The 11,546-nt window shown below is 51.1% G+C and overlaps 1 protein-coding gene across 1 annotated transcript; it reads left to right on the forward strand.

The window, feature by feature from the left end:
• Positions 1-1,063: 1,063 nt before the first annotated feature.
• KRT18 (keratin 18) lies at positions 1,064-4,790 on the forward strand. The gene is made up of 7 exons (XM_047786708.1): positions 1,064-1,559; positions 2,312-2,394; positions 2,684-2,840; positions 3,354-3,518; positions 3,622-3,747; positions 4,008-4,231; positions 4,609-4,790. The coding sequence occupies exons 1-7, from the start codon at positions 1,164-1,166 to the stop codon at positions 4,727-4,729; spliced, it is 1,272 nt and encodes a 423-aa protein (XP_047642664.1). The 5' UTR covers positions 1,064-1,163; the 3' UTR covers positions 4,730-4,790.
• Positions 4,791-11,546: the final 6,756 nt, after the last annotated feature.

Consider the following 11,546-nt stretch of genomic DNA (forward strand, 5'->3'; position numbering starts at 1 on the left):
ACCTTCAGCCTTTTCACTCATATCCTGGCCGAAGCTTCCAGAAGGAGGCAGCCTCCACCCACTCCTTGGGATCCAGAGAGAACTTTTTGAGGAGAGGCAGGGAAAGGAAGAGGGCTTGCCAAAAAGTCCTAGTGAGGAGGAAGAGAGGGCCGACCACCAGGCTGAGGCTCACCTAGAATGTTTCTAGGTGCATGTGTCTGTCCTCTCGGGACAGGACAGCCTCCGTGAAGATTACCGGCGTCTTTTCCCCACTGCTCCCCAGCAACTAGAACAGAGCCTGATACACAGTAGGTGCCCAACAAATATCTGTTGAACTGTACGTGCCCAGCTATTATTTGTTTACCCAAGGGTGTGGGTAAGGCTGATACACAGGTGTGCAAAAGTGAGGACAAGTCCCCTGTTCAAATCACTGAGTGTTTCCCAGAGGCCAGGCCTCCCTGGGATCGAGCTGAGGGAAGAGGAAAAAGGAGACCCCGTTCAGAGAATGAGTTTGTTTTCCAGAGTCTGAACATGATTGGTGAGTGAAGGTGTCTGTGGGTAATTGACAATACCCGCCTATAGGATGCAGGAGGACTGTTGGGGAACCAACCTAGGTGGGGACCCGTGTAAACCAGCCAAATTGAGCCTCAGGATGGCATTTCTCTTCCCCAGGACTCTGGGGGCTCTAGGATTCCCCAAGATGTCCCCTGCAGGTGGGAACTTGGGGTGCAGGCTGAGCCCAGCTAAAGCAGACACACTCTTCTCCGGACCCTCATCCCCCAAATTCTCGACAGGCTGGACCTCCTCTCCCTGGGGGTAGGGTGGGGGTACAATATCATCATTTCTTGCCGTGAAAGCACAGCTGCCAGAGCCACCTTCACCTGCTGCCCTTGCGGGTCTCCATCCCGCTCACTCACCCCCCTCCTGCAGGGGGGAGGGTGGCCGGGGCAGGGCAGGGCTGAGGGGGCGGGGAAAGGCTGGGGAGGGTCAGGAACCGTGGGCGCTGATTCCCCGCTGTTCACCTGTGACCCGGGCTTCCGTAGCGACTCCGGTGGCAGGGGTGGAGCCTGTCCGGGAGGTCCCCTCCCCTTCCCTCGGAGCTATAACTTGAGTTGCGGACCTAACACCCTCCACGGCCCAGCACCTGAGCTCTGGTCTCGCTCTTCCCTCGCGGAATAAGCAACATGAGCTTCAGCACCCAGTCCTCTTTCTCCAGCTACCGGTCCGTGCAGTCGCCGGGCCACCGGGTCCGACCGGTCAGCAGCGCGGCCAGCGTCTATGCAGGCGCCGGGGGCTCGGGCTCCCGGATCTCCGTGTCCCGCTCCAGCAGCGTCCGGGGCGGGGGCGGCTGGGGGGCCGGGATGGCCGGGGGTCTGGTGGGTGTCGGGGGCATCCAGGGCGAGAAGGAGACCATGCAGGACCTGAATGACCGCCTGGCCTCCTACCTGGAGAGGGTGAGGAGTCTGGAGGCTGATAATCGGAGGCTGGAGATCAAAATCCGGGAACACCTGGAGAAAAAGGGACCCCAGGTCAGGGACTGGAGTCATTACTTGAAGACTATCGAGGAACTGAGGGCTCAGGTAAGAGGGCAAGGAGGGAGCATCCCCAACTCCCAGCCCCGTTGGATCCTCCAGTTGTCGGCTGCCTTCCCTCTTCCTCCCCCTCCCCCAAGGATAGCAATTCTAACAGGGTGGGGTATGTTCACTCCTTCCCCCATCTCCCGCCCCTCCCGCAACTCCGACTGGGGGGCTTAGGAATGCCCCAGATTTCCTTACACACTCCTGACCACAGGGCTCCCAAGGGTGGTGAATGAGCAGGAAGGGCTCTTCCCCAGGAGAGAGCCGGAAGGGGAGGTGGGCATTTGCAAAAGAGTGGACAGCATGGAAGGAGGTGAAACAGGAGCGGAGAAGGGACAGCTGGAGGGGTTAAGCGGATGTGGCTAAAGCTGAGTCATCTAGGAGCAAACAGAAGGCCTACCTGTGGGAGAGACCAGTGGGGGAGGGGGGCCACTGAGCAGGTGCTCTCGAAAGAAAGGCCAGGAGAAGGCCAGGAGCGGGCTTTTTAGCAGCTGCTCGTTTCTGGGCAGGCCAGCCAGTGGAGGCCTGGAAAGGAAGGGCAGCAGGAGGTGGGAAACGCTGGGATTTGGGACTCCAGGAAAGGAGGGGACAGTGTGAGGGGGCACAGGTGGAAGAGGAGAGGTATACAAGGAGAGCCTCTGGTTACCCGGGGACCAGGAAGGTTGTTTTACTGAGACGCATGACACCTCCCAACGTACTCAGCCCTCCCCATCAACTTCCCACTCACCGAGCAACCTCTCTGTCCATCCCCCCAGATCTTTGCAAGTTCTGTGGACAACGCCCGCATCGTTCTGCAGATTGACAATGCCCGTCTCGCTGCTGATGACTTCAGAGTCAAGTAAGGATGGGGGACTGGGGGCTGTGATCAGGTGGGGTTCACAGTGGGATCTTGTGCAGCTGTAGGTGGAGCTGGATGAGTGAGAGTAAGGCTCCATCAGTTCACTTATTCATGAGCCCCAGTTTTCATACCCAAGTGCCAGGAACGGTGCTCTGAGGATTGTGATCGCCTGATTCCTGAGCCAGGTGGCTGGTTTGCAGTGGTCATGCGGCTGCTCTTAGGAGGTGGCCTGGGTTGAGAAGGTTCTGGATCAGAGACGAGGCCCTTCTCATCACCTCCACTCCCACAGGTATGAGACGGAGCTGGCCATGCGCCAGTCTGTGGAGAGCGACATCCACGGGCTCCGCAAGGTCATTGATGACACCAATGTCACTCGCCTGCAGCTGGAGACAGAGATCGAGGCTCTCAAGGAGGAGCTGCTCTTCATGAAGAAGAACCACGAGGAGGCAAGCAGGGGCCACAGACAAGTCTGGGTCGGGGAGTAGAGGGAGCAGGGTCCCTGCAAGGATTCTTAGTTAGAACTACCAGCCTGAGCACTTCTCCATCAGATTCTTGCCATGCTCAGTGGCCCACCTGAGTGTGGTGAGGTCAAAAGGATATGGATGAGGAGTTCCCTTGTGGTGCAGCGGGAAGGGTGGAAACAGGAGCAGTAAAAGCAAGCAGTGATGGAGAAAGATACAAGGAGCAGGTCTGTAGATGGAGGAACAGGGCGAAGGGAGGCAAGAGAAACCACTTGTGATTGATTTGTGATTGACAGGTATGGGCAGGACAGGTGATATTTACCCATCTCGAGCAGAAGGCCCATAACTGGCATTGCCCAGAGAGCAAAGTCAAGGGCATCCTCTGCTTTGTTGTCTGGTCAGCCCTGTAGACTTCCTGGAAGAGGCAGCCCCGGATGAAGAGTCTTCCTGGATCTCTGACCCTGAGCCCCTCCTCACTTCCGTCCTTCTCTCCTTTAGGAAGTAAAGGGTCTACAAAACCAGATTGCCAACTCTGGGTTGACCGTGGAGTTGGATGCCCCCAAACCTCAGGACCTCAGCAAGATCATGGCAGACATCCGGGCCCAGTATGATGAGCTGGCTCAGAAGAACCGAGAGGAGCTGGACAAGTACTGGTCCCAGCAGGTGCGTGAAAGGAAGGGATGGATGCCCAGCGAGGCACAGAGGCAGGAGGGGGCGGGAGGGAGGAGGACAGAGGAGGGACCTGAGCACCATGTCCACCCTGCAGATTGAGGAGAGCACCTCAGTGGTCACCTCACAGTCGGCTGAGATTGGAGCTGCTGAGATGACACTCACGGAGCTGAGACGGACCGTCCAGTCCCTGGAGATCGACCTGGACTCCATGAGAAATCTGGTGAGAGCCCTCACTCAGTCCATCTGTCCCCACCACCCTTGGTCCTGACCGCTGTCACCCAATCCTGTCTCAGCCCCAATCCTCCCCTTCCACCATCTCCTTTGGCTCAGAATTGTTTCTCATGTCATGTCCCCCTGCTCCTGCCCTCCACCCTCGTCCCTGGCACACACTAGGTGCTCCAAATTTCAAAGCGTGCTGCAAGTGGCAGAGATTCTTCCTCTGCTCTGTCTCACCTGACCCCCCTCCCTGTGCCCCTGCAGAAGGCCACCTTGGAGAACAGCCTGAGGGAGGTGGAGGCCCGCTACGCCCTGCAGATGGAGCAGCTCAACGGGGTCCTCCTGCACCTGGAGTCAGAGCTGGCTCAGACCCGGGCAGAGGGGCAACGCCAGACCCAGGAGTACGAGGCCCTGCTGAACATCAAGGTCAAGCTGGAGGCTGAGATCAACACCTACCGCCGCCTCCTGGAAGATGGCGAGGACTTCAAGTGAGTAGAGCTGGTCTCCCCCGCTTGTAGAAGCCAGGGTCAAGCCACCACTTCTCCCCAAAGCCTAAGCTTTCCTAAGCCTCCCATAGGCAGGTTCATTGGGATCCAGTGAGCCCTGGGCTGGGGTTCTGTGTATGTCGCAGGCTCTCAGGGGAGTAACAGTTAGAGAAGCTCCCTCCCAGAGAAGAGAATGGACTAAGTATTGCCCCTAGCCTTTCTTAGAGCACAAGGGGACTTTGGTCTTTGACTTATGGAGGAAGCGGCCAAGGGGAGTTTGGAAATACAGGTGGGGATCAGGAGGCTTTTTTTCTCCACTTTTCTTGTTTCCCTTTTCTCTGCGGGGCTGTTTTTAACCGAGGCTTGGTCTTCTGTTACAGTCTTGGCGACGCTCTGGACAGCAGCAACTCCAGGCAGACGATTCAGAAAACCACCACCCTCAGGCTCGTGGATGGCAAAGTGGTGTCTGAGACCTCAGACACCAAAGTTCTGAGGCACTGAGGCAGCAGAAGCAGGGTGCCCTGGGGAGCAGGAGGCCAATAAAAGTTCAGATGTCATTGCATACCGCTTTGTAGTTCTATCTTCCTTGGCTGTTTGCATACGCCGCGCGTATAAATGCTCTGACCCCGTAGCCCTTGCTTTGATCAGGCAGAAGTCACCTCTGAGCCCAGGGGTTTCCTTTGGGTGTGGGTGAGAGCGTGGGCAGAGGAAGGATCTGAGTTCTTGGAAACACCTCAGAGAAATAGGAGGGAGCCATAAATGCAGTGGGGAAAATACAATAGATTTGGGGAGTCTTAGCCTTAAATAAAACTGGTGATCACAACGTCCTCTTTAGAAGAAATCTGAGCCTCAGGAGAAAGCGGAGCCAAAGCCAGAGGGCAAAGGAAAGGAGGAGATCTGAGCACACAGCTGGCTCTCTGCCTCCCTGCCACTCTGCAGCCCAGGGCCTCTTTCCACATTCAGCCCCCAAACCAGTGGTCCCTATGCTCTGCCCATTCACTTCATTGGGAATCAGGATGTGATTTGCAGGGTGCTAGAGGTCTGGCTAGAATTGGATTGAATGCAATCTTTGCAGGGGAAGGAATAATCTACACCACTGGTTCCCATCTAAGTGGTGCCCCTAAGTAAGCCTCCACTTAGGTAATAACGAACACTCTCGGAGTTCCTGCCCGGAGTTCCCGCCGTGGCACAGTGGAAACGAATCTGACTAGTAACCATGAGGTTGCGGGTTTGATCCCTGGCCTCGCTCAGTGGGTTAAGGATCTGGCGTTGCCGTGAGCTGTGGTGTAGGTCGCAGGCACAGCTTGGATCCTGCTTGGCTGTGGCAGTGGTGGAGGCTGGCAGCTGCAGGTCCAATTCGACCCCTAGCCTAAGAACCAACATATGCTGCTAGTGTAGACCTAAAAAGTTAAAAAAAAAAAAAAGCACTCCCTATTCTTCTGATTGCAAATGTGTCATCTAGTAGTGAAACAATGGCTGTCTGAAACTAATTTTAGGCTTTTGATTGGGATGATAATTTATCTTTTTAAGTTAAAAAAATTATTAAAAAAAAACATGCGCAGAGAGTTCCCATTGTGGCTCAACAGGTTAAGAATCCGACCAGTATCCATGAGGATATAGATTTGATGCCTGACCTCATTCTAGGTTAAGGATCTTGAGTTGCCACAAGCTGTGATGTAGGTCGCAGATGGGGCTTAGATGCCGTTTTGCTGTAGCTGTGGGGTAGGCCAGCAGCTGCGGCTCTGATTTGACCCCTAGCCTGGGAACTTCCATACGCCGCAGTTGCATACCTAAAAAAAAAAAAAAAAAAATCACCCCCAAGGTGATTATTGTAAATATACATATATGCAAACCCTTTTATTTTATACGTGTGGGATCATACTGTTTTCTACTTTGATTTCTTAAACTCCGCTTTCATCATTTCACATATCTTGGACACCTTTCTGAATCAGCATGTGTAGATCCACCTTTTTTTTTTTAACCCAGACAAGTAAACTTGGAATCCATCTGCATATTTCATGTACTAAAAGGAAACCGTGGGGAAGTACAGGATTGCAATGCTTACACATTTCTGTCGCCTCTCCTGTTTTGGTGTCAATTTCGATGACATTTTTTCCTACCTGTTGTCCAACTGAATGTTCATATCGCATACATCTGCGCCTAATCTGCAATAACGACAACTACTACACTCCATAAATTCTTTCTAAAAATCAGAACCTTGATCTGTGTAATGTCCGATCATGTTCCACAGACCAATTTGAGAAATGATACCTAGATCTTTCTTGACCCTTGCCTTAGTTATCTGTCATCCATCTAGCTTGAGAAACATCGTACAAAATAGGATATGTTACATGAAACTTCTTATTGCATCTGTATAGGAATAATGTTGGGATGATTATTTTAGAAGGACCCTCTACAATTCTCTCTTTCGGTCTCAGCAACCAAAAATAACTTGTTTGGTGGGGAAAGGGCTATTATATTTGATCTCATATCATACATCTCATACGTTTTTTTCTTTAGGGTTAGGGTTAGGGTTTTTCTTTTAGGGCCGCCCTGCAGCATATGGAAGTTCCCGGGCTAGGGGTTGAATTGGAGCGGCAAGCGCTGGCTGACACCACAGCCATGGCAATACCAGATCCAAGCTGTGTTTTCATACTACGCCACAGCTCAGGGCAACGTCAAATCCTTAACCCACTGAGCGAAGCCAGGGGTCAAACCCATATCCTCATGGATACTAGTCGGGTCCTTAACCCACCGAGCCACAAGAACTCCATCTCATTCTTTTTAGTAGCTGTTTGGCACTCTAATGTGTGGAGTATCCATTTAATTAACCCAGATCTTCTAATGGTCCATGTCTTGGTCTCCAGCAGTTTTATTTTTGCCAAAAGGCTATAATTAACATGAATTAATATGCAAGTAATATCTAATTAATATGCACTCAGCGATCATATCTATAGGCTAAATTCCTAGAAGTGTTGTTCTAGGCTATCATATTAACCAATATTTATGAAGTGCCTATTTTGTGCCAGGCCCTGCAAGTATATCTGCGGTAAACAAAAATGGGGATCACCCCCACCTCATTAATGGTCAAAAGCATGTGCATTTTTATTCGTTCTCCCAACAAATTCTTACCGAGCACCTACTATGCACCAGCCACTCTTCTAGGCACTAGGGATAAACCAGTGAACAAAACAGGCAAAAGCCCCATCCTCATGGACTTTCTACTCTGGGGACAGGAGACAGATAATAACTGTGGATGCAGCATGTTAGCAGGTGATGAGTGTTACAGGCAGGATAGAGCAGGCAAGGACTGTAGCCAGGAAAGTGAAAAGGTGATAATGAATCTTCGATTAAAACAGACAACTGAGTTTTTACTTAAGAAATACAGTGTGTTGGGAGTTCCCGTCGTGGCTCAGTGGTTAACGAATCCGACTAGGAATCATGAGGTTGCAGGTTCCATCCCTGGCCTCGCTCAGTGGGTTAAGGATCTGGCATTGTCGTGAGCTGTGGTGTGGGTTGCAAAAGCGGCTTGGATCCCGCGTTGCTGTGGCTGTGGCATAGGCCGATGGCTACAGCTCCAATTAGACCCCTGGCCTGGGAACCTCCCCGTATGCTGCAGGTGCGGCCCTAGAAAAGACAAAAAGAAAAAGAAAAAAAAAAAGAAATACAGTGTGTTTATCCTGCCATCTCTAAAAGCGTGAAGGTCCTTGGAGAAAAGGCTAAAGACAGCACCATTTGAGTCCCTCAGGGGCCCAGAGGACAGGAAGCCAGGCCAGGTGCCCGCAAGGGTATAAGGAAGCCCCCCCCCCAACTCTGCCCCAGGGAAGATGAGTCAGAGAGGCTGCCAAGTGAGCAGAGCAAGGGCTGCCCATCCTGAGTTACACAAGAGGTCACCCGGGAGCTTCTGCAGGCAGGGAGCCTTGCTGTCTCTGGGTACCTGGGTTCTACTACCTGGAGGAGAACAACCTATCTGAAAGCAAGGTGCCCCAATGAGGTGCTTCTCACCCTTAAACCTACCTGCCCTGAATAAACACAGCAATCACTGACCCTACTTCCTCCCTCCCAATCTCTCTCCAGCCCCTACTTTGTCCCCTGATCTCACTTTTCACAGGAGTCTACAGGAGAGGCATCCTTGGGGCAGAAGGTTGAGCTTTACTCTCTAGGATTTGTTTCTTTTCTTTTTTAAAAATTTTTACTATAGTTGATTTAGAATGTTCTGTCAATTTCTGCTGTACAGCAAAGTGACCCAGTTATACATATGTGTGTGTGGGTGTGTGTACACACATTCTTTTTCTCATATAATCTTTTATTATGTTCTATGATCTCGATTTGTTTTAGGAAAGTAATCTGGGTAGTTTTCTTGTCCTGTCTGCCCCACCATTTTCCAAACGTGTAAATACAATTTTTAAAAACTTTTTTTTATTATAGCTGATTTACAATGTTCTGTCAGTTTCGGCTGTACAGCAAAGTGACCCAGTCTTTCCCATACTATCTTCCATCATGGTCTACCACACGTGACTGGACAGAGTTCCCTGTGCTCTACAGCAGTAAGACTTTAAATCTGCTCTTCCTGAGCACACAGGTACCCCAGGGGTCTGATGAGCCCCAGCCAAAGGTTGCCCTGGCTGGAATTAGGGGAAGGAGGAATCTAGCCCTCATAAGAAGAGACTGATACGGGACAGCAAGCAGACAGGCCTGAGAACAGCCTAACGCCAACAAACATTATGGGATGTGTACCTGCCTGTGGGTGAAGCAGAAAGTCCCTGGCAGAGCCCGAGCGGTGCTTGCAACCAAGTCAAGCAGATTGAAGAAACCCGAGATGACGCACCTGATATGATTAGCGCTCCCATCGGACAACGGCTCACAGTTCCCAAGGCGCTTATGCATTTGATCCTCATTACAATCCTGTGAGGTATGACAGGCAGTAGTTATTACTGGCTCTGGCCCAGAGAGGTAGAGACCGAGGTTCACAGGGATCATGTGACTCGTCCAAAGCCACGGAGCGAGAAACTTAATGAAGGAAACCACATCTCCGGATACCCAATCCCAAGCTCTTTCCCCTGTTCCAACTTAACCTGGGGGTTCTTTGCCCTGGATGCACATTTGAATAACCTAGTGAGATCTCCAAACACTGCCAGGTCCCAGCTCTAGAGATTCCAGTTCATTAGTTCTGAGGTTGGGACGCAGGCCTCCAGGCCCCTAAGTGATTCCAACAGCAGGCAAGATCGAGAGGCACCATGGCCTTCCCTCTTTTTTTGGTGGGGGTCGGGGTGGCTGCACCTGTGGCATGTGGAAATTCCCAGGCCAGGGATGGAACCCGAGTCACAGCAGCAACCCGAACCACTGCAGTGACAACACCAGGCTCTTAACCCACTTCACCACAGGGGAACTCCTGGCCTTCCCTCTTGATGCAAGAGGGGAACAGGAGATCAAGGACTCTGGTGTGGTCTGTCTGCCTTGGCTGTACTAATGAGCTTAAAGAAAAGAAACAGCAAGCTCAACATTTTTTTTTTTTTTGGTCTTTTCTAGGGCTGCACCCGAGGCATATGGAGGTTCCCAGGCTAGAGGTCTAATTGGAGCTGTAGCCGCCGGCCTACACCACAGCCACAGCAACGCCAGATCCTCAACCCACTGAGGGAGGCCGGGGATCAAACCCACAACCTCATGGTTCCTAGTCAGATTCGTTAACCACTGAGGCTCAACATTTTAAATTCTTGACTCAAGGGAGTTCTCTTAGTGGCTCAGTGGTTAACGAACCCAACTAGGATCCATAAGGATGTGGGTTCGATCCCTAGCCTCACTCAGCGGGTTAAGGATCCGGCCTGGCCGTGAGCTATGGTATAGATCAAAGACATGGCTCAGGTCCTGCATTGCTGTGCCTGTGGTGTAGGCGGCAGCTGTAGCTCGATTTGACCCCTAGCCTGGGAACTTTCATATGCAGCAGGGGCAGCCCTAAAAAGCAAAAAAAGAAAAAAAAAAATTTGGCTCAAAAGAACCAAGCTGCTCTCTAAGATGTCCTAAATGAATCTCAACTCCTGGAGCTGTAGGGCTGATGCAGCTGAAGCCTGATTCGACAGGTTGTTGGATTACATCATGCATTGAAATCACAACCTTGCCAGGTCTTCTGGGAAAGCCAAGGGACTGGGGAAGAATCCTAAGGATGGGCAAAGGGGCCTTGGGATGAGGATGCTAAATGTCCAGACCCCACTAAATCTCACTGGCTGGCAGAGGCAGCCCCTCCTTCTCTGTCTAATGAGGCTGGTCCTGTCTTGCTTGGAGAATCTGTAACAGCCTCACCAGAGGCACTTAAGGTGCAATGGATGCCTCAGACACATACCGAGGGGTCCATGTCCAAAATCTGACCCTAGAGAAGGAGACTCACAAGAATTGCAGAGATTTTGCCAGTTTATATAGACACAAACTTGGGGAATATGTGTGGGAGAAAATTCTCAAGGCACTAAACCAGAAAGGAAGAAACACAGTTTGAGACCTGGGCTGAATTTCTGTACAGGAGTTCCGAGATTGCAAACTCGACGTGCTCACTCCAGCAGCTGGAAATGATTTGATCTCTTTCCTTAGTTAATGGGTTAAAAGCTGGATTCAAGAGCGGTGTTGTTCCATAAACGAAGCTGCAATACGAGAAATCCTATTGCATAATGCAGAGAAAGGAATCCAAAGACTTAAGGAGAGAGGAATGTTGGATCGGATTTATCATGTACAATCCAGTCACTCGCCCCTAAATAATTCCCCCAAGAGAGCCTAGAGGACCTGCCCTTCACTGAGGCATTGAGAAAGAGAAGCACAGCATTCTTAAAAAGGGCTGAGCTGGTTTTTCTCTGCATGCGCAGGAATGAAGATGGACAGGCTGCTATGGAAATGGGCTTCCTGATTTTGATCGCAATGATGGGTCCCAGCCTGGAGGGGGAGGGGCTGCAGTTGACCACCAGAGGCAAGGTGGGTTTGGTTACCTTAAAAGGCAACGGGGTCAGCACAATAATCGGGATGGCCCGACCCACAGGAATCTTTGGCAGTTATCACCTTGTTATAGGATTCCAGTTCTAAAATGAGTGGGCAGTCTATTAAAATCCTCTTTGAGGTGTCTCTTATAGATGTGTCTATAAAAGATTCACTTCAAGTCAATGAGATAAGCAGGTCGAAAGTAAAAGAATGAAAAAAAAAAAAAAAGATTGGTCATGAAATAGCAGCCAAGGGAAAGCAGAAGTGGCAATATTAATATCAGATAAAGTAGACTTCCCAGCAAAGAAAACTGCCAGAAATAGAGACATTGTACAATAGTAAAAAGTTGGAGTTCCCGTTG

Source organism: Phacochoerus africanus, chromosome 7 (assembly GCF_016906955.1).
Source record: "Phacochoerus africanus isolate WHEZ1 chromosome 7, ROS_Pafr_v1, whole genome shotgun sequence".
NCBI lineage: Eukaryota > Metazoa > Chordata > Mammalia > Artiodactyla > Suidae > Phacochoerus > Phacochoerus africanus.

Excerpts from the sequence above, each read along its gene's own strand:
- KRT18 (XM_047786708.1), top strand. The coding sequence starts at position 1,164 with ATGAGCTTCAGCACCCAGTCCTCTTTCTCCAGCTACCGGTCCGTGCAG. Across the intron at positions 1,560-2,311 it reads TCGAGGAACTGAGGGCTCAG|ATCTTTGCAAGTTCTGTGGA; the intron begins GTAAGAGGGCAA and ends CCATCCCCCCAG. Across the intron at positions 2,395-2,683 it reads GCTGATGACTTCAGAGTCAA|GTATGAGACGGAGCTGGCCA; the intron begins GTAAGGATGGGG and ends CCACTCCCACAG.